The sequence below is a fragment of the Gouania willdenowi genome, chromosome 13, assembly GCF_900634775.1.
Source record: "Gouania willdenowi chromosome 13, fGouWil2.1, whole genome shotgun sequence".
Classification (NCBI taxonomy): Eukaryota; Metazoa; Chordata; class Actinopteri; order Blenniiformes; family Gobiesocidae; genus Gouania; species Gouania willdenowi.
The window spans coordinates 11,964,490-11,988,346 of record NC_041056.1 but is presented as its reverse complement, the minus strand read 5'-3'; the positions used below and the strand labels follow the sequence as shown (position 1 = coordinate 11,988,346).

The following is a 23,857-nucleotide window of genomic DNA, read 5'->3' as shown; positions in this document are numbered from 1 at the left end:
AAATGAAACACAGGAGCTAATACCAGCTAAGCAAAGTAATAATTTAGTAAATGGGCATATTGCCAGATTTAGTATTTTCAACAATATTAAGGTTTAGATGGGACATTTTCAAAGTATTTGATACTAATTTATCTTTCATATTCGTAATATACAATTAGTTACTCTAGAGCATGTGTCAAAGTCATGGTCCAGGGGTCAAATTCAGCCCTTCGGAGAGTCCATTTCGGCCCGCAGGACAAAGTAAAAATGACCGAGAAAACATGAATACTTGAGTAAATGAAATTCAATATTTGCAGTTGCTCACAGTATTCCTGGTGCTTATATCGCACGATTGCAGTCATTTTTAAAGTTAAATAATTGAAAAACTCAAAATTCTTACAAAAACCTTCAATTTTTCTCAAATTATGACAATATTTCTCTTAATTAAATAGAAATTAGTCATAAAATGTAGGAAATGTAAAGTGAATATTCTGTTGGGGCTGCTATCTGTTACTTAATGCTTGGATATGGTTGGTTTCTTACATATTTTGTATTTCATGTATGTGCAGAAGTGCAAACTAGGGCACGATAATGTTGAAATTACTAATTTTCCCCCTTAAAATCAAACCACTCTGTATTTGGCCCCTGAACTAAAATAAGTTTGACACCCCTGCTGTAGAGACAATCTCTCCAAGCGTTTCCTGGTTTACTTTAATCAGGGACGACAGGCCAGTTCACAACAATAGCACTTTCACATTCCAGTCTGTGCACAATTTAGATCCCAATCAACATGAATACATGTTTTATTTAACTGTGGAAAACACATAGATTTCCCCAAAAAAGGTCAGAATACAAACTAAGTAAAAACAATGCTTGACTTCAAAGGTTTGAAAAGTACGTCTTCTTTGTACAAAACAGATTTATTCGCTAGATAGATACATGTGCTAAATTGTACATGTGACCTAATTTTTGATTGCAAGAACTGGTTAGTCATCTGTAAATTCCCACCCCAACCCCCCCCCCCCCAAAAAAAAAAAAAAAAAAAAAAAAAAAAAAAAACTTCAGCTGCTTAGACATGCGTATTATGCACCACAAAAACAACACAAACACAAGCCACACACAAATGCAAAAGAACTGAACCTCTTTATTTGGACTGTCAGTGATCTGACGGATGTCGCACTTCAGACCATTCACTCAACCGAGTGACAGTAAAAAAGTAGAGTTTAAGCATGTGATGAAAAATTACTTATTAAAATATTAGAAAATGTCTTAAGGGGCATTAATAGAATTAAATATAAATTGTACATGGCAAAATCTATGCAGTGCAGCCTATACAGTTGGCTGCAGTATTTCCTTTTACTAAGCCTGGCAGGGACACTTATATGGTCTCAGGACCACATAAAAGAGGTCTCCACGAGACACAGGCGCTGTACCTCCTCATGGATGCTTGGCATGTAAGAAAAATAAAAATAAAAATCACCAGGCAAAACTCATGAAGTGCATTTCCCCAACTCATTTCATCATTGGAATGTAAACATGGGAGTAAACATATTCCTTGGCCTGTTCTTAGTGTTTTAGTCGTTTACTCATTACTCTCGCATCATTTGGTGGCTCACATAAGCATCATCATCCTCTGCTGCGTTCCTGGTCATCGTGCACTTGTTAATGAATTGCCCCCCTTTTGACAAGCCACAGTGATAAGTACAGCTGTTAAAAAAGCAACAGAGGCTGCGATGAGGACAAATCTGAGCCAACTGTAACGCAGCTGTTACACAGAATAGTTAAAAATCAAAACGGATGAGTGTTTCAGACTCATTGGTAAAAGCTCAGTGAAAAGTCCACTGTGTGCATGCGTGATGTTTTCTGTGAAGTCAGATCTATCCAAGAGCCTGCTCTGAGGAAATCCATGACTAGAAAACTTCTTGAGATCATCACTAAAAAAGCACACATTACAATGATGTTTGGAGCTGGGTGTTTTACAGGCACCACATGAACAGTTTGCCAGGAGACGTCACGGCAGCTATCGGTTTTAAATCCTGAGGCCAGAGAAGCGCCGCTCTCGTCAGGTGTTTTCGTGCCTCGTGCTGATTACATAAAGTCAACGGACTCGCAATGGAGTCCACGAATGAGAAGGTAGAACGACTTCTGTTTTTTAGTCTCTCTGCCCAGCCAGCTCGTTGGAGAGGGCTTCAGCTCTTTAATGTTTTACATGGTGAGACAATGGATTATTCATGACATCAAATAACATGAATTGGGCATTACCCCCAGAGAGATGTAAACAGTGACATTTAGGCGATATAAACATACAACAGTATTTGCAAAAATTTCTGCTTTTGAAGTTGTTGGTGAAACGGCACCATCAATTTCCATCCGTCCTCTATCTACAACAGTGCTGTATTAGTGTGGCAAAAACATGCGGTTATAGAAAATAAGCATAAGTTATCCATAAAGGGAGAGTAAAAAATACAATTGGAAGAGAAAAAAAAGATATCTGTAAATAACCATCTTTAACTCCACAGAAGAACTCCTATGGCTATGCTCAAAACATGTGAATGGTTATCCCTGCCTTTATGATGCAACCAAAAAAGTTTAGACCATATTACACATACATGCACCTTCAGCTCTGTCACATTCAAAGACAAGATGCTGTTATTTCAATTCAACACTGATACCATGTGATAAGGTTAGAAGTTCTGAGATTTGAAACACACCGTGACACATACGAAAAATTGTGGACATTTTGCCGAGCACCTTTGAAAAGTATGATTCATCAAATCGTCACTTTGGCCGTTTGAGGAAGGAGCGCTCAGTAAGGATGAGCTGCTGCGCTCCAGAGCTTTAATCTGACAAGCTCAGGCTTCGTTTCCCACTGCCAATCACACTGAGGCCAGAGAGTCGACATGGTATCCCATTTAGTTTTTCCCACCCCAGCATTTAGAGTGCAAGTTGAAAACCATTTGCTTCTCTTTGCTTTTGTCCATTCCTAAATTCAATCTGCTCTCACATACAAGTACAACCCTCACCAGACCGTCCCTCATCCCTCTGGGTCCTTCTTCAACGCAAAATGAGATTCATCATCATTTTTTTGTTGTTGTTGTTGCTGCACACTTTTTAAAAAAAAAAAAAAAAAAAAAAAAACATAACAGGACAAAAAACTGCACTTCGTCAAACTGCTGCTCGTTTCACAAGACAAATCTTCTTTTCTTTTTTTTTTAATTAACAAGCGCATAACCCTTTTCTTTGGCTTTTGTAGATGGTTCAAGGAGAACAGCCACAACTGATTTCACTTAATGTTTAAGGAAAAGAACAAGTCAAAAAAAAAAAAATACACCAGCGATTGACCTGCAAGCTTTTTCCTCTACCGCTTTAGTCCTTTCCTCTGGAGAATAACTGGCTCTCTGAGGAGGACGAGAGGAGCAGAAAAAGACTGTCCAATTGCCAACTAGCATGAACAGCGGCTGCTTAACTACTAAAGTGACTGGGATGTGTTCAGGTGTCTTTATGTTGACACCTGCCAAACATAACTTTGAGTGCTTCCTGGACCAATTACAACTGAGCGCCAAACAATAAAGATAATTTATCAAAAGTGCCTTAACCTTTGGCTGAAAAAATCTTCTTGATCTACACTGCTTGTGTTTTGGATAGAAAGCCTTGTTTCAAAGCCGAAATGAAAAAGTTACCTAGAACCTTTTTAAGACAGCACCAGTCTACTGTTATTCTGAGCCTCTGCACATCAAGCCAGTCCTTGCAAGTGACAATAAACAGTCTGCCAAGTTACACTTTCTCCTCTGCAATATAATATTCATCTGTATTCCATTTTTAATAAACTTAGTTGTATATAATAAAGTACAAAAATATTAGAGAACATATACAGTTTTCTGTCTTTTTGTAGTGACTGCTTTGCCTGGTTTTTTTTCTGAAGCATTCCCATATCTTTGTGCTGGATGACGAGGAAATAAAAGGGCCTCCACTGAAGTCATTTCCATCATTTCCTTTCATATTGTTGATGTCCGGTCCGTTCCATCTGGGGAGATGGATAACGTGTTTTAGGCCATTTAAGAAATGCATGGCAGCAACATTATTATCACACTTTACTGTTTACTAATACTTTACTGGTATTCTTTCTTTTTTTAATGAAAACAAAAACACTTTGTAATCGCCTTGTCAGGTGTACACAATTGCAATTTTAGGTTTAACTTAATATTCTCTCTATTAAACATTATATACATTACATTTACATCATACTTTTTCAAATTTCACATATCAGTGCTTTGACATTTGCAGCTGTGACAGTTTTTTAGGGGAAAAGAGGTCTGTGCATATAATTGAGCATTGCAAAGAAAGCAAGAAAGCAAGAAAGCAAGAAAGAAAGAAAGAAAGAAAGAAAGAAAGAAAGAAAGAAAGAAAGAAAGAAAGAAAGAAAGAAAGAAAGAAAGAAAGAAAGAAAGAAAGAAAAACCCAAAATGTTATATAATTTACATTAGGTGCAATCGTTTTTCAATCCGGAGCTGAAAGAAAAAGAAAACTCACCCCCTAAGGCATGCTCTGTCATACTGAGGCACAGTGACTCCAGGGTGGGGTTGATTTCCAGGTCTGCACCTGGAACTTGGCATTCTGAGGAAATGCAATTAAAACAAACTATCATTCCATTGGAAATAAATAATGATTCTTTCTATGTAGACGGGCTGCAGTAAAAAATTCTTTTAGTAATCAATTAATAAATATTTTTAAACATTAATTATACAAGAAATCACACGGTTTAAAGTTTTAGTAGTCCATAACTATCAGATTTGTGACACAAAAATCAAAGCTAACAAAATATTTTCAGATGACTTAAGATTGAACTTACTTAAATAAAAGAATAATAAACAACATTGCTTGAATAAAAAAAAAAAAAAAAAAAACATGCCAAATTGAGGTAAAACAAAAAAAATTCCCAAAGTTCAACAATAAACAATAACAATTTATATTTAACTTAAAAAGTAATGAAACAAATGAAACGTCATATTTTGTAAGCTGTAGTAAATGCTTGTAGCTATGTTTTAACGCTGATATCTGTTAGGGGCGTACCCAACCACAAAATAATTCAATAACAAATACACATATCCTTACACATTAAGCAAAATGGCAGAATATTATTTTGTAAGTAATACTGCAATTTATTTTTAATTGGTTATTCATAGGGTCACATCATATATCAGGTGGTAGAGGGGTCGTCCTCTGATCGAGAGTTTGGGGGTTTGAGCTATGTGTTGAAGTGTCCTTGAGCAAGTCACTGAACCCCAAATTGCTCCCAGTGGTTGACTAGCGCCTTGCATGGCAGCTCTGTCCCATTGGTGAGTGAATGTGAGTGTGAATGAGCTGATATGCAAAAACACTTTGTGACCTCTGTCTGTGAAAGGTGCTATATAAATAAACATTACTTACTAACATAGTTATGCAATTAAATACCGACCAAAAAAATTTAACTGTGACTGCCAACTACTCTACGAGTTGAAACCCAGCTATTACAATAAAATTTGTAATTGGCTGAGATAGAGGCTGATGACATTTTGGTGGCTTCAAGTTCTTACATCATGAACCACCAATGATGGCCACACCCCTTCAATAAAAACTAGCACGTGTCAACTCTGCAATCTGTAGCGAGTAGGTTGGATTGAGAGAATTGTGAAGAGAGGTAAAGTGAGTATTGAGTAGCTAGTTAGCATAGCATAGATTGTTCTTTAGAGATTTTGTAATATATAGACTGGGCATGTCTGCTCCAAGAGCCCTGCCCATAATCAAGGCATTTTGCGAATTTTTAGCCTAGACTCACGTCAGCTAAAACCTCAGGGCTTAGTTACTCTTTAAAGATGAAATGATGCATTCCAAGGTATCATTTCAGTCTGGCCCTTAAGTGATGTATACACTTAGCTCTCAGACACTGATGCTGAGATGGCTTATATCAGGCTGAAAACAAAGAAGGAGAATATCAGAATGATGCATGAAGCATCAATCAGAATGCGATTCAATTGTTATGTTGTTTTTTGAGTATTAAACTATGGTCGAAGGTCCAGTAATGTTATACATGTATAACTTTATCGTGTGTCAAATTCTAGGACCGAGGTCCAAATCCGGCCCTTTAGATAATCTAATTCAGCCCACAGGAAAAAGATTATTGAGAAAACATGAATCATTGAGTAAATTACCAACCAATTCAGTTGTAGATATGTCTGTCCCTCCAAATACACAAACTGGACCATATTTGGCCGTTGAACTAAAGTCAATTTGACAGCTCTGCTCTACATGAACATGTCTGTGGCTTTACTCAGATTTAAAAAGTATACACTAGTTCCAGATTATACATGTAGAGAAGGGCCAAGAAGCAGCTAAACTCAGGTAAAAAATTTGCCTTTTGGATAATACTGTGTAAGAAGTTATTCCATGCTGGCTCAGTTCAAACATGAAACCTATTGTTGATATATTTACAAAGCCTAGAGAGGCATATGGCATATTAGAGAGTGTACCCAAAAGGTTATATTTATTGTACAAGGCTACAGACTGTTTACAGCAACACACCACTAAGCTGTCTTGTTATTTTGTCCTTGGCACAGAGGGGTGCAGCACTCTATTCTAGCACCCAACTTATCTTTAGGTTATTTAACCCCGGTTCTCTGAGTACTATGAGTGAGATGTCTCACTATGGGATGCATTCCCATCTGCAACCTTCAGAAGCATTTTTCTCAATCTGGTAATCCTGATTGGCTAGTGAAACATGTAAGTCCGCCAGGGACACTCCCACCTTTTATAAGAGGAGGCAGCGGACAAGCACACCTAATTCAAAATAAGCACCTCTCCTCACTCGCCCAAGCACAAAGGGTTGTCTGGTGAGACATCTCACTCAAATTACTCATAGAACCAGAGTTATGTAGATAACCTAAAGTTCTATTTCATAATATTTCGTGAGATGTCTCACCATGGGATGTGGTAGCTCCCGTATTGCAGACATGCTTATCGAGCAAAGACCAGCCCGCAGGGCAGAGATCTGTACACATTAGAACAGTAAAACCGCCAGTGCTACGCATGGAGCGGAGGCGTCCAGTAGGTAAAAGCCGACAAACGTGAGAGGCAAGGTCCAACTTGCCGTCGCACAGATGTCCTGGACAGACACTCCACTGAACAAAGCCCAGGATGTGGCAAAACCCCGAGTCGAGTGTGCACGCAAAACCTCAGGCGGCCGCAAACCCTGACTTGTATAAGCCAAAGCAATAGCCCTCACAACTCAGTGTGACAGGCATTGCTTAATAACAGGCTTCCCCTTACGGGGATTAGCCCAGGAGACGAACAGCTGATTGCTTCTCCTGAGGCTCCTTTTCATGTCCATGTAAGTGCGTACCAAACGAACTGGAACACAGCACATGAAGCCGCTGCTCACCTTGTGAGGCAGAAAAAGCCAACAGGTCAATGGGAGAACATCAGCCCACCACCTTTGGCACAAAGGCCGAGTTGGGCTTCAAAATCATCACCACATCGCCCGGGAAGAGCTGTGCGCATGACCAAGAGCGCATGGATGTCACTGACCCGCTTAGCTGACGCCAGAGCGAGTAACAAAATAGCCTTCAGAGTGGCAAACTTCAGGCCCGTCTCTCTTTCAGCGGTTCAAACGGAGGATGCTTAAGTCCCTCCAGAACCACAGCCAGATCCCACGGTGGTACCAGTGGTCTGGACACAGGGAGGAGCCTGCGAGCTCCCTTCATAATCCAGCAGATCAGTGTGTGCTGGCTTGCCGGTTTTTCCCTAAAGCCTACATGACAGGCGGCGATCGCTGCTAAATACACTTTCACAGTGGAAAAAGCTTTCCGATTGTCAATTAGGTTCTGCAAGAATGACAATATCACTCCCACCGGGCACTGAAAGGGGACATAGGAGACCTAGTGGAGGGGGCTCGAGCACCCACACTCTGACAGATTGTGCCACTCAGGGGCCAAGCTCACAGCACCAGGTGATCTGGATGCAGGTGGAAAACCGAGTCCCCTGCCTGCGACAGCAGGTCCCTGCTCAGCGAAAGCTGCCAGGAACGAGCACATAGCAACTGGTAAATCTCTGCCAGACAGTGCACGGGGAGCTATGTGGAGCCACCAGGATCAGAGCATGGCCATGCTCCCCACTCTGGACAGAGTGCGTCTACGCAGAGGGGAGCATCCGTGCTGCACAGGGGAATAAAAACACTTGGCGTATTCCCCGTGGCTAACAGGTCGTAATGGGCCCACAACTGTTGCAGCACCTCCGGGTGTAACATCCATTCCCGGTATACCGGCGCCCCCCTGGACAACAGGTTTGCGCCCGTGTTCAGGACCCCCGGAACGTGCTTCGCCCTGAGTGAGAAGAGACGACCACAGCTCCAAAGGATCAGTTTGCGTGCCAGCATATGCAACCGAAGAGAGCACAACTTGCCCCAGCGTATGACGTACGCCACGGTTGTGGTATTGTTCGTCCTCACCAGGACATGATGTCCCATGAGAGACTGAAAGAAGCGCTTCAGCGAGAGGAACACCGCTGCGAGCTCCAAAAAATTTATGTGAGAGCGCCAGAGGTCTTAGCCTGCCAGGCTGGCATCTGTGGAGACCACTTTCCTAGATGTAACGGACCCCACAGGTATACCGTGCATCAGGAAACCCAAGGCCCGCCAACGTGGCGCAACCAACGCTCTTCATGCGCAATGACGTACAGGACTCAGCCCAGCCACAGCTGGAATTCCCTCATGTCGAGGCGTCTATGGCGGATCACAAAGATGGCCGAAGCCATCAACCCGAGTAATCAAAGACATAATCTGAACTGAACAGATATGCCAAGTTGAAACAGCGCAAGGCCCCATCTGTGGAACAGTGGCGCCCTCTCTCGGTGGCAGCTGCACACCATGAGAGGACCCATCCGCGGAGTGGTTGCGCCCACTCTCGGTGCTCTCAGACAGCGTGATGACGGGGGTCCCACCACCCCCAACGCGGAGGTGGCAGAGGTCTCTCGACAGCAGGTGTGTGTGTGCGTGCTTGTGGGCATGAAGGGGGGGGGGGGGGCAACAGCAGAACCTCTTCACCAGAGGGGAAGAGGCCATCCTCTTCTTCTTCCTTGCCTGTGTGCGCTGAACAGGCTATGCCGGTGTAAGTCTCAGCTTCCTAAACTGCGGGCCCTGGGGTTTCCGGGGAAGACAGCGGCGGAGAGCCTCATTGTCCCTGTTTTTAGCCTCACAACGCCGCTGCATGGAGGCCAGCGCAGAGCCAAAAATTTCCTCCGGGACTATGGGCACATTCAGGATGTCACTCCTTTCTGCTTCAGAAAGCTTCGCGAGGTCAAGCCAACGCGCTTGCTCCTGGAGAACCATACTGCCCCTCACTTCCCCCATGGCCTGGACCGCGCAGCGCTGGGCACGAAGACACACATCGTTAACGACTCCATTTCTGCGCTGATACAGGCAGGGAGAACAAGTGGATAGCTTAATGCTACTACGTGGGATGCGGGCCAACGTGCGCCAGAGAGCCGAAGGGCGTCAAGGACAGCTTTGGGCTTGAGACGACAGCTGGTGTGTTGGCTTCTGGAAGCTCGAATACCGTGGTGTGGCGTCGAGTGTGGAGACCGGGCGTCCACTGGAGTGTGAACGTCCGTGAGGGGGACTAAAATGCACAGGACCACCGGAGGCTCCAAGGGCAGCGATGGGCTCGAAATGACAGCTGGTGTGCTGGCGTCTGGAAGTTCTGGACCATGGTGTCATGGTCAGCGTGCCATGGAAGCGTGGATCTGGGCAGTCCACTGGAGTGTGAGCGCCCGCGAGGTGGGCCAACGTGTGCCGGACCGTCAGGAATGTCGGGAGCAGTGTTGGAGTCGAGCTGTCGGCTGGTGTGCCAGCGCCCGGAGGCTTGAGACCGTAAAGTGGTGTCGAATGGGGACAGCGCCGACCAAGCGGAGGAAAGGTAAGCGCTGGTTTTTTCTTGACCTGGTGTGGTCCACAAAGCAAGTGCATCCGTTCTATCAGCGCCCATCAACGGAGGCTAGAAGAAAATCTGTTTGTGGACAGTTAAGCTGGTAGAAGACGTGAAATATGCTTGAGAGTGAGAAGAGGTGTTTGAATGAGATGTGCCCTTCTGCCTCCTCCTCTCATAGGAGGTGAGAGTGTCCCTGGCGGACGGACACGTTTTACCAGCCAATCAAATTTGGCAGATTTAGAAAAATTCTTCTGAGGGCTGCAGATGGGAGTGCATCCCACAAAATATTTTGAAACAGAACCATATCTACTTTATATCTAAAGTTGCATAGATTGACTTTAGACTCAGAGTTCAATCTGTCCCTCACAATACATTTATATTACTCTTACTATTTTGTAATTATAGTTCATTTTTTTATTACATCTATTGGAACTGGAAGGTAATGCAAGATTAAAGTGGGAGGGGGGAAATATAAACACTGAAAAGTGACACAGAAAGACTAGCATTTGTGTGTGGGTAAATGATTGTAGATAACTGATGTTGATACCTTGCTGCTGAAACATGAGCATGGTTTGTGGGGAGGTGTGAACTGGGAGGGAGTGGGTTCGCTGGACAGAGCTGCGACTCTGACTCGGCATGCTGTTACTACCCCCGGGGTTGGCAAACCACAAGTTCTGTTGAGGAAAGCACGAGTTCTTGTTAAACAAACATCACTCGTCCGTAAGCACCAGCAAGTTCCTCAATAAATCTCTCACCTGAATTGAGGTCAATTGAATTAATCAGGCAAAAACTCCACTAACTATTATTTCTTTTTTTTGTGAATGTAAATCGAGCCTCAAAGGAAGAATAATGGACTATTACATAGACACTCACTTGTCTACCCTGCCCTGCCAGCGCTGGATTAGTGAGTGTGTGGCGTGGAGACACTGCCCCGATCCCTCCAGGTAGACACATGCGTCCAGACGGAGGAACTCGAGGCGTCAACTGGAACGGCCTTTGGGCCCGTCGCCCTACACCTCCACTCACAGAGCCGGCTGTGGGGAGGGAGTTGGACCCATAAGTCCATCTGCAGATAAGAAAAAAACAAAAAAAAAGTAAGAGATCAACACGCATTAAAGATGTTTATGATTACCTGCTAAATATATTTGACATAATGTTAATAAAGAGAAAAGCACTGTTTTAAAAATGGAGGGGTGAGTACAGAGAGAGCTACAGCCGTGGTTGATAAACAGTAAGATCAAAGAGAAGAATAGTAAAGCAGCAGTCTCACCCTTTCTGTCGGTACACAGGCATGTCCAGCATAGCTTTCCGAGGGAACAGACGGAGCAATTTGAGAACCTGCTGCTTCCAGGAGACCAGCCGTTTTTTGTGAGTCTCCGTAAAAGCCTGAGGGACAGATCAAGAGAGCACAGGGGGTAGATTTTTCAGCGAGCAATCAGTTTTTGAGAATACTTTCCCATTCTGACATTTTTTTTCAAGCCAACAGCCAGTTTCAAACTTCAGATCACAGCATATGAAATAATAAAAACAGTCACTACAAAAGTACATAATTTACGACAAAGTTTTAACACTGAAAGACTATAATTCGGTGCATTGAATTGGTATTATTGGCCAGCTCCATGTACTCTCTCACCTCATGCGTGAGACATTTCTCAATTAGCTGAAGGTAGCAACTGATATTTTCCTCATCTGGCCTTGACACCAGCAGTTGGGTACACACTGAAACAAACAAGTCAGGGTTTAACATTAAGGAGCTGACTTAAAGGTGAAATTATGATAAAGGAAACGGAAAACATCAATCTTCAGTTGAACACTGACTAAAATGTAGCCGTACTAAAAAAAAAAAATGACTAGGTCCATTTATGTAACCATATGAATTTAAATCCACAATACGGGCTACATCAAAAAGTTCTTTATTTTCTTCTTACCTTTACCCATGACACGAGTGAACTGTCCAGGAATGTCGCCATCCGATATCGGTGTGACTGATGAATCTCCATCGCAGGGAGAAGAATTGTGGGACTGGAAGCCCTCTGAGACAGGATCCTTATCAGAGTTTTTTGTGCCTTCCGATGCAGACGTCACAGTGTTGGAAGCAGAATGGGCTACGATGGGAGGACTGTGGACCTTGATGGGTGTGATGATGATCTGCTGCAACTCCTGAAGGGCGTTACGCAAGTTTCCTCCTTCCAATATATCCTGAGTGTAAAAGGAAATCACATTTTCAGTATCACCCATGTGCACCATGCAGTTGAATACAGTGTAATAATGCGAGCAGAAATTGAGAAAAATTTTTTTTAGTCAAACAAACATTTGATCAAGCCTTTTACTATGCAATATGCCTAATTGCATCATGATCATCACTGAACACAAGCTGGAAGTGTATTTTCGATCAGAAAACAGAGAAATCAATCAAAACAAAACTACATCATCTGTTTTCTTTCAAAATAAATGAATTATGTGAATTATCAATTACCTTTTCCAAAGACCTGAGAACACTCTGCCTCTCCCGCAGCTTCTGAATACTCAAGGCGATTTTATGTCGAGCTCCTTTAGTAACGTTCTTTAAAAAAAAAAGAAGGTAACGGTGGCATGAGAATCACGAGTCATTACTTGTGGCAACAGAAGGCAATTCATACAGTCACAAATAACAAATGTAATCACCATCTGTTTTATAAAAGCCAAGTGCTGGGGGGCAAAAATCGCAGAATTTGTATCAGTGACTGGCTGGATTGTAACTATAGGGAGCGTTGTTTAATTTCATGGCTCATTGAAATTTGATGTATCATCAAGTTTGAGAATAGTAAAGTTCTCGAATAATAAGGACAACACAATAATCAAAGTGTGGCCCCGCTGCAAAGGGAAAGAAAGCTTAAAAACCTGTGACTCCAGATGCTGCTCTGTAAGAATCATCATCTCCTCGTATGTCATCTGGGAGAAAAGTGAAGCATATTTATGAAGCCGGAGACTCTTTAGCCAAGCAGGAACATCTAGAAGAGGGAAACAACTTTGTTTTACGATGTGTGGTGCACAAATGCCTTTGCTTTGGTCCAATGGTGAATTTTAACCTTTCATGCCACTCCCATCCTCCTGGAAGGTGTTGCGGGTGGAGCCCTGGTCCTCAGTCTGTTCACTGCCGGAGGAAGCCACACTACTCTGGGGGGAAAGGGGGGCGTGATCTGTTGGCATGAAGTTCTGTCGACCCAATGTTTCATCCTGACTGCCCCAATCTGTAACACAAGCCTGGGTACTTGACGCAATAATGGACATGGGTTTCTTTAAAGGACTGGGCTGCATCTGCCCACCAAGACCTGGTAAATAAAACACAAAGTACAATCATCAATAATGAATAACTAAATTACATACATGAACAGGATCTATGAACCTACAAAATGTAGTAACTTAATCCAGAATTGTATTTCTGGTAAGACTTTATTTAGGTTAAAATATTGAAATTTATATCGTATAATGACATTTTGACAAAAAATATAGAGATATGAGATTTGGTTCATATCGTCTAGCCCTATGTGTGAGTGACTTCTGTAGTGTGACTTCTTTAGTGGAAGGTCTGTGTTCGGACGCACTCAGTAATCCATCTAATAGCAGCTTTCCCTGCTGTTATGAGAAAAAGCAAAAGCAGCGACTCATAAAACAAGTATTTTGATACAAAATAAGCTATAAAATAAAAACATATTGTTATAATCAATATTGTAATTTTCGATATCACCAAAATAGAAAACTTGATATATCTTGAATCTCAATATATTGTCCAGGCCTAGGTAAGATAAATGTTTGTTAGGGTAAGCGCTACATAATACCTGTGTTATTGCTGTTAATAGGTGATGACATCCCTCCTGGAAAGGGCAAGTGTCCATTTTGACCTGCTGGAGAAGTAGTAGAGGAAGGGGATTTGTCCTGCCAAGCATTGCCAGGGTCAAGAGCCTCAGCAGAACTGGGCCATTCGTCAGACCCTTGGCGTGGGTGGTAGGGGCTAGAAGGAGCCCGGGGTGCATAGCCGCTGGAAAGGTGTTCCTCCAAGTGGTTTAGCCACATAGCTAGTGAGGTACGATCATCCAATGTTGTGGCAGGGTGTATAAGTGCGTACGACAGGAGTTGTCTGCTCTCTTCCACAAACAGGCTACTCTCAATTGTGTGACTCAGCACCTTCTGCAGCAGCTTCATGTACTCACACTTGGCCTCACTGTTACGTGGCTGTAACAGAGGCAGATGTGACAACAGCAAAGACACCACTTTTTCCTTTGGCTCCTGATGCCACTGGCTGACAATTGCTATAAAAAAAAAACAAACAAAAGAATACCACCCAAGTTTAATGATTTTGACAAATTAATCCAGTTTCATAAAGTGCTTAAACATAATTAGAACAGTCAAAGTCATATTCATTCTAGGCTACCTGCATTGTTGGCTTCTGCTTCAAGGATGTGGATCTCAGTGCAGTCTGCCAGCCAGTGTTCGAGGCAGATGTGTAAAAAACGAGCCTGGGTGCGTGACACCCTCTTCAGGAGGGATAACAGTGCCACCGTCTGTTCACACTCATTCCAGCCTTTGAACCAGTCTGTGAGGATACCTACCTGGTCTCTGAACATCATGGCGTGTCTCCTCTACAAGGAGAAGGGGAATGTGTTGATTTTGAGAGGATTACTGTAAAGGCCGCTCTCTCTGACACAGACAGGATGAGTCCAGCCCCGCACAGCGGGGTTTTATTTTCAACAGTCCTGGGATCCCCTCAGATGGTACCGAGGGGCCCTCACATGGTTCAGGTGCATGAGTAACAGCAGATAAGAACGCTGGGTGGATTTTGAAAGGACTTCGTGAGGATGGAACTGTTTGGTAACTGTGGAGAAGAAACAAACAGAATAACCTTTTTTTCACTTTAGTAATTTCAATTATATTTTTTGCAAAATTGCAAACTATAAAACATCCACAAAACAATGTTGAATGTTGTAAATATAAAAATATATTCAGTGTAAGTGTGTCTAAATTATGTTAGATTTAGGTAACACAACTGAACACAACTGAATCACTTTGCATGCAAATAGTGTTTTGGTATATGGTCAATTTTTATAGAGTATTAGCAGACTCTGCCCGCCGCCTACACTTGTGTAAAAAAAGTACTGCGATTCAATTTTCAGAAAATCGATATCAACCGTGATACCTATGAATCGATTTTTAACTGCCTTACGATTAATCGTTACATCCCTAATGTAAACTGCCAAAAAACTACGCTGATCATCACTGACTCCTAAATACAGAGCCACCAGTGCCCAGTTCATTTTGCTGTGTCTGTAAAGCTTTGTAAGTTTCTCATCAAGCGCAGCGGCGCTCTGTGAAAACATGAGTCAGCTTCACCTGCTCACAGTGTTTAAACAACATCTGATCAGAGCTACAGGAGATCTGTGCGAAATGTTCAGGGCTCGAGACTGCGACCACATTGGTCGCATATGCGAGTATTTCTTCAGTCTGTGCAAGTGAAAATTTCATCTGGTCACATCTGTGCGAGTGCACAGGGTGACCATATTTTGAAAATCTAAAAGAAGGAAACAGAGAGTTACGCACTGAGGCATCCAGGCACGCGTAGCAAAAGAGAGCATGGGGGGCACGCCTAGCAGACGTGGGGGCGCGGTAGAGCACGCTGAGCGTACCGAGCAAAGTAACAGAGCGCATGTGGGGCGTGCTTAGCGTACACGCGCAGTGCATACACGATTCCACACCAAAGCCGGACAAACTTCAGAAAAACAAGCTTTTGCTATTTTAAAATGAAGCGGTCCATCACCAATTATTCTAAAACACAAATTGAGGAGAGAGAGGAGGAGGCTGGTGGTTCAGGAGAGCCAGCAACATAGAGCTGCTTCCTGTACGACGGGGAGAGAGGGGCAGTAAAACTACAAATGAGAGTTACACACACACAACATTTTGCAAATATATCTCATGTCACTGTCAATCTGTGCGACCAGTGCCACCACTAGAAAAGTTTGTGTAGAACCCTGAAGTTGTTCTGTTGTTGTGAACGAGACCATCGATGCCAGGGATTGTAGAGTCAGAAACATCGTAGGTTAATGATAACTTCTGATACTGTCAGATATTCCGGCCCCTAGTGGTGAAATAACTGATGTATCCTTGTGTCTATTTATTTTTGTGTAATCATTACGGTCTGGAATGATGTCATCAGGATAATTTAAAGAAGTTTAATTTAAATTAAGTTGATCAAAACCCAAACAATAAATCTGATCAAATTCAGTAAACTATTGATCCCTGAGGGGAATTTCGGTAACATTAAAGCTGCTTCATACATCTTTATATGACATATAAATCATTAAAAAGGAGCAGTCAGAATAATCCATGTCACTACAACTTGCATCTACCTTAAATTGTCTTACTTTACTTTTGACATACATTTTTGTTTAATTGGGGGATTTTTTATTTATTAGTATTTATTTTGCTTCCTCACAGGAGTTAAAAACTAATATTTTCTGAAAAAAAAGATTAATATTTTTTTAAAAAAAAAGAAATTTTAAAAAATTAAAGTGGAAAACACAGAATTTAGGGAAAAATAAAAACAGATTTTATAGGGCCTATATAGACTTCTAAAAAAAAAAGGGCATTAAACCATTGAAGTTTTTAATATTTACGTCCTTTTTTTTTTCCTTAGCAGGGTTTCTTAAAAAATAAATCCTTGGGACATTTTACGTTTAAACTTTTATTACATCAAATTTTGACGGTTCTAATTGGTTTGTGTTGTAAATGTTACAAATACCTTTCTGCATCTTTATCTATATTTATTCTAAACTTCTGCAAAGTTAAAACTTCAGTAGTTCTGTATTTAAAAAATATATATAAGTTTTGCATCCAAATGAGATTCACATGTTAAGAAGAGTTATTGCATCTTTAATAGTGTTACAAGGCTTTTATGCACTGCATCACTGTAATCCCTATCTTCCTTAACAGCTGTCTGACAGATAACCTTTGAAATAATTGATGCCCACATAGAAGGAGGAATCTATGTGAGCAGGTAAAACGTATATGAACAATCTTATGGTAGTAAGTATGGAGCATTCAATTACTTGGCAAGGAATAAAATCTCCTGGTTCCAAAAAGAAATCTTAGAGACATTTGAAAAGTTTTACACGAATCGTGTTGGTCAGGAGGACTCAGGAGCAACAGTGTCAAAATTTGAATAAAGAAAAAAGGAACCCAACTGATTATTTGTATCTAAATACAAGACAAGAGTGCAATGCACCTTGAAAGTTGCTATGCAGCAGTTTGTTTAATGAAGAAAAGGATGTAAATTTATAGAAATAAAACACCTTCCAAAGTGACTGGTCACACCTGAGGCGTGGCATTGTGTATATTTAACTAATAAAGCAGGAATTTAATTTAAGTACAAACACCTTCCAAGCTCAAAGTCTACATTATAATTATTTTACCAATGGAAAAAGCACATTTCTTAAAGATGACATCAATTTGTAAAACTTATTTAAAAATCCAAAGTCAATCACAAAAAAGCTGATTGAGCACATTTTAGCTATGTCACTAATAGATTCCTAAATTATCCATTTTTAATATCACTGAATACAAAGAGAAACCCTCCTATCTTAATTTAAAAAAAGTTACCTGTTACTGGCTAAAGTAACATAAATGTACTTAACAAGCCTTTTAATAATAAGCTCTATCTCTTCTTTAGAGAATATATTAAAAAAATGTTGGTGTTAACATTTTTAAACTAATTATTTGGGCTCCTTTTAAATGGAATGAAAATAAAAGCATTGGTTGGTTTGAAAGTTTGTGCTTATATTTTACTGGTGTGTGACATTTACCATCAAATGGGCTGTACATGGAACAATGCATGTACATAGGGTGGTTTTAGTCAATTACCCTTTACTAATTTAAATGTTTTTTATTATTATTATTATTATTATTATTATTATTATTATTAACTAAGCCTGACCATATAAATGTGCTACAGACTAGGGCTGAGTTCAAAAAACAAAACAAAGAAAGATGAATTGATTTGAATCAATTTTCCTTTGAATGGCCCATTATCAATTAATAAAATTCTAAATAATAAATAATTTAATACGTCTTTTCAGCCATGTGTAATGCTGTGCTGTGGACTTAAGTTCTAATTAGACAGGTAACTATCTTCCACTATCTTTATTCAAGAATTATGGATGACTGATGATGAGTCACCTTGAACAGAATATACAAAGTAAACAATGAATACATGACGTATCTATCTACTAATGTAAACACGAGTATGTTTAATATTGCACCAAATTAGAGTTAGTTTCTCCTGTTAACAGCATTGGATCTTGAAAAATCTCTACCATATTTGAGTAAAATGAATACTTAGACTGAAAGTGTATATCCATCCATACCCCCCCACCCCCTTAGCAGGGTTTCTTTAAAGAACAATTCTCAAACATGGTTTTTACTTCATATGGTTATACATTTAATCTTTTATTACATCAAATTATGACTGATCCAACTGTTTTTTCTTGTTAATGTATCTTGATCTATATTTATTCTAAGCTTTATAGTTAACTTAACTATAGCGAAATTTGTTATTTTTGCATGCCTCATTTGTATTTATCATCACCCACCTTTTTTTTATATACAATATCACACTTCATAGCATCTATATACCTTCTGTGTGGTAGCCCTCTTATCCTCTGAACTGTCAGACAAGAGGAAACACTATGTCTGTAACACTATAATGTCCTCCCTGATTTATCTGCCCATGCCCAAAAAATCTTAAAATAACCCTTTGACCTCATCTCTGTTGCACCTTAGATGTTTCTGGGATGTACTCATTTGTAAAAATGTCCACCCTAGTCACTTAAAAAAGGAAATGTCATCATCTTTATAGCTTCCACCTCCACCTCCCACGCCTTCTGTCTCCTAGAATAACGGCCTTCATGCCATACACATTGACAACTTTCACTGGGATGCTATACACGTTCTTTTTTAGTCGTGGTGCCATCATTTAGTTTCACATCGCCCCTGACGTATAAATATCATTTGTTGATCACCACTGGGAAAATTCACAGGTCTCAGCAGCTCAAGTTACAAAAGAAATAATAGTAAATGCTAAAAGTAGGACGGAACACAACTGTGCAAAAATAAGTACAAAAAACAAATACACATATAAAAAAATTAAATGGAAATAAGAAAAAAAAATAACTTTGCATATACAGTACACAAAAAAACTGCACTAAACTTAATGCCCCTGGCTGAAGTCATCCAATAAAGGTGTGTCAAAGTCGTTTCCCTTGAGAATTAGAGGTTAAACAACTATTTAATATAACTAAAAACAACGAAACAAGGTTATTGTTGCTGAATTTTAAACTAGCAATGTTTAGTTAAAGTGTCTATCTTTTTTGCAAGTCATCACATTCAGAAGAAAACAGTGTTGGTAAACCCCTGGAGGAGTAGGAAAGCCTTTAAACTTCTACCTCTAGCGCTAAATCAGTCACCTGTAGAATTAAAGATATTGAAGCTAAATCATTGGTGTGATGATGCCCACTGTCACTAACAAATAATAGATTGGTTGTTGTTAACATGACTGATAGATTAATTCAACCGTACCAGGCGAACATTAGACCGAATAGCTCGGTTAGCATTAGTTAGCTCGGCCTACTCTGTGAGAAGATTCGGGGTTTGTATTGTTTTACGTTGACGCTGTTGCTGCCCGCTTTTCCCACTCTTTTTCAGGCTGTGTTGTTAGCAGTAGCAGCCAAAACACTAATATTTGATCACAAACTACAGGTAAAAACAACTCTAAAGTAACATATAGTCAAAAAAAGTTACAATGAAGGTGCGTTGTTTACCTTTATCAGTTGTCAGAGGTTAGCGAGCTAGGCTTAAATGCTAACACCTAGCTCGCTCGACGGCCGGCTAGAGACAGCTAGGTGCTAGCAGCGTTAGCAAATTTTGCTAACAGATGCAGAAGCGCTAGCTTAGCTGAAAGAAGCGTATCTCTCAATCCCACACATTATACCCTGAACGATATTCCTGTATGGTCGCAATCTCTTTGGGTTCCGGGCACATTGTCGACAGGGATTTCTAAATAAAATGTATTAATTGCACTGAAAAAAATAAGGAGTGTACGCCTGGGGAAAGCTATTTCGATTTGGGTTGACGTAAAGCGTAGGCATTGCGTCATACGTGCAGACGTGAATCTCATGTTGTCCCGCCCATTCGCTCAGACTATTCATGTTCAATGAGTTGATCTCATTGTTTTAAATGATGATGGTCTGCAACGTAGTGTTATTGAGTAAAGTTTGAAAAGCGTAAAAGGTTATTTGTGTCTTTCTATGATTGTGTCTGTATTTTAGGCGTGTGATGCATTGATATTCTGTCCATGGTGTCTAGTGTGTAGACGTTTTTTTTTTTTTCAATGTAAGGTGTGGGACCCCATTTCCGCCAGTAAAAAAAAAAAATAACAAAAGTAAAATAATACGTTAAAAATGCATAGTCATAAGTCATATTTATGAGATACTAACTAATAATAATGATAATTATGACTTGAGAATTAAAAAAAAAATTATTAGAAAAAAAACTAGGAAAAGTAAAATAATAATAATACAAAATCTAAGTCATAGTTATAAGATACTAAGTCATAATTACGATATACTACATATTGCATAATACATAATTATTACTCAATATTTTTTAATAATTATTAGTAAAAATAAAACTAGGAAAAGTAATAATAATAATAATAATAATACAAAATCTAAGTCACAATCATAAGACACTAAGTCCTAATTAAGAGATAGCGTCACATAATCATGACTTAAAATTTTGTATTATTATTATTATTATTATTATTATTATTATTATTATTATTATTATTATTACTTTTCCTAGTTTTCTTTTTTTTTTTCCACTGGCAGAAATGGGCTTCCATAGTAAGGGAACCAATCTAATAATGTCATAATAAAAAAGATTTGCAATGTTATTTTGATTTTATTTTGCAGTTTTTCTTTGAAGTTACTCACCTGTTAACTGTTGCTATTTTTTTTTAAATATTTGACAAGTGAAGCACAAAAAAAAAAAGACTGGGGCAACTTAGAAATCATTTTATTTTATTTCTCGTAAAATCAAAAACCTGCTGCATTTAGTATGAATATTTTTGCTCAGTGACAATTTTATAATTTTGTTTGAAGAAGGAAACAGTGGACCCAAGATGTAAAACAGACAATGCAGTGTTTGTTATGGACCAGCTTCATATGCTGAAGAAAATGCATGTACCCACTGATGTGATGTGTGACTCATAGGCCTTAGAGCTTTACAGATTTTGCAGTTTTGAATAATAATAATAATATTATTAATAATAATAATAATAATAATAATAATAATAATAATAATAATAATAATAATAATGCATTGGATTTACAGAATTACGGCATTATTCTTTCACTCTACACTTAGTAGTGGTAAGCTGCCCTGGGGCAAACTGACGGAAGCAAGGCTGCAATAGTGTGCCATCGGCCCCTCCGACCACCACCAACACTCACTCACACACTATATTGTTGTTGTTGTAAATATCTGTATCATAATTGTATATTTGTATTATTATTATTATTATTAATCTTACTTTATTTTTTACTACTGTAATGTGTGTGTATCTAACCTTTATTTTTTTAACAGTCTTTTACTTAATTATACACTTATTTAATGTTTATTTTTTCTTTTGTCTTTGTTAAACATTTTATTATTTTATTTGTGGTTTTTCTTTAGTGGCTTTAACGTAAGCAATTTCCCCCTGGGATTAATAAAGCAATTCTGATTTTGATTTACTAGGCAAAGTGGGTGAAGTGTTTTGCCCAAGAACACAATGGCAGATACCGCTGGGGTGACTGTCCCCCACTGTGGCACCTGGAATTCTCAGTGGTCTCCTATCCAACTGCTAACCAGGCCCAGACCTGCTTAGCTTCAGAGATCTAACGAGATCAGATAAATCCATGATTAGTAGAAAGCAGCAGTATCATCATATTATCTCATATAAGGTGTGAGATATCATCATGCTGCTGCTATATGGCCTACTTTAAGAACAGACAGCTTCAAGATTGTAAATGTTAGTGATATTAACATATTTTATGTCATTTAGTTAATGATCATATGCTTATGATTAAGAGTGGAATAATACACATACACATATTCAACATCACTTAATACACCAATTTGCACACATACTGACTAAAGTTCCTGTTTACACTGCTGATGTCGAAGCTCTTTCGCCATGTCATCTGAACCTAACATCATCACCAGATTCAGTTTTTCATTAGACTTCCACCAGTTGATACATCACTGATAGCGCATGGTATAAAGGATCAACGGACAACTATTGTGGTAGGCAAACTTTCTGAATCAACATAAAGTTATTTTCAGACTTCATCTCAACTTGTACAAGTCTTATTAAAATGCATCAAAGACATTTTCATTTAGGGTGCTATTCTTTCTCTTAAAGCAAAGTCTCCAGTAACAATTGGTCCTTCGAACCAGATGCTATGGCTTCCCTGGACAGGGGATCGACAAGCGTGAGACGTCTGTGCACAGCAACAGGCATCAGTTGCTGAAAGCACTGATTTAAGATCAAAGGTGGAGCAGCGGTTTTAAAAGTGAGGGTGTTCTAAGGGTTGGGCAACTGTCGACTCCCAATTTAAATTATTAAATGAATTCCCTGAAACCATGATGAAGTGGTTATTAAGTCAGTGATACTCAACATGTGGCTCTTTATGTCTTCATTTTAAACATTATTCTCCCAGAAAACCTTAAAAGGGGGAAACTTTTAACCTCTTTTTACCTTTTTATTAGGTCATTTTGCAACTTCCTTTGTCCCATTTTTGCCCTTTTTCCAAAAAAATGTGACCCTTTTTTGTTTTTTTCAGATTTTAGCTTGCTTTTGCCAATAAATATCCCTTTTTTTCTAATTTTTGTCAATTTTTGCAAGTTCTTTTGGACACTTTTATCCAATTTTCATCGATTCTTTAACCATTTTTTTTTTCTTTTTTGCCACTTTTCATCCAAATACTAAACCTTTTGTCCAATAAATAATACTTGTTTCCTTTTTCCCTACACTTTGCCTATTTTTGTTCCACATTTTTGTCCTTTTTCACTATTGTTGGCCACATTTTGCTCATTAAAGCTACCTTTTGCCATTACATACCACCTGTTTCTTCTTTTTTTTGTCCTTTATTTTGGCCACTCTTGACTGTTTTTGGCCCATATTAGTCACTTTTCACTCTTTTCTTGTCACGTTTTTGCCCCTTTTGGACAATTTTTTGCCACCTGTTACTCATTTTTTGTCACTTTAGCCATCACTGTTAACCTTCTTGGGACGGCGATTTCATCAAATGGCTGGCTGTGATTGGCTTGACCACCATTCAGGCAATCTAACTGGACCAATAAGCACCCAACGCCATTTAGGCTTTCTAGTTCTTTCTTGGGCTAAATCTGGTCAGTCTGTCTTAGCCTCAATTTAGCCAAGAAATAGTCAGTGCAATTGGGTTTTTTTGACTGTCAAAATTGGTCCAAATTTAGTACCAATATAATTCTTGAAATTAGTTTATTATTGGGCCGTTCAAGGTCGTCCAAATTTAGCCCCAAATTTAGTTGTGATTGGACAAGTGTGGCCTAAAAATTTGAGTAGCCAAACAATTTTAACCTTTTTATTTAGTTAAAAAATAAGAAGAAAATGTACTGTAACAACTTAAAACATAACAGCCCACAAACATAAACCATAAACACAAATCTGACCCTGGTACAAGTTGACTATAAATGTTCCCACAAATAGGTATTACATGTTGAGAAGGTAAGATGTTACACTTTTAATCAATCAATTAATGAATTAATTAATTAACAAAATTAATCTTGAGTGCATAGTACTACGACCAGAAAAA

At 39.5% G+C, this 23,857-nt stretch overlaps 1 protein-coding gene across 1 annotated transcript; it reads right to left on the bottom strand.

Annotated features, from left to right (window-relative positions):
• Positions 1–1,105: 1,105 nt before the first annotated feature.
• On the bottom strand, positions 1,106–20,101 carry samd4b (sterile alpha motif domain containing 4B). Its single transcript, XM_028464599.1, has 13 exons — positions 19,781–20,101; positions 14,347–14,787; positions 13,754–14,224; positions 13,004–13,246; positions 12,816–12,925; positions 12,412–12,498; positions 11,864–12,134; positions 11,569–11,654; positions 11,206–11,321; positions 10,809–11,001; positions 10,483–10,609; positions 4,510–4,593; positions 1,106–4,003 (listed from the first exon to the last, which is right to left on the bottom strand). Exons 2-13 carry the CDS (start codon positions 14,540–14,542, stop codon positions 3,975–3,977), a joined length of 2,013 nt encoding a protein of 670 aa, XP_028320400.1. The 5' UTR covers positions 14,543–14,787; positions 19,781–20,101; the 3' UTR covers positions 1,106–3,974.
• Positions 20,102–23,857: the final 3,756 nt, after the last annotated feature.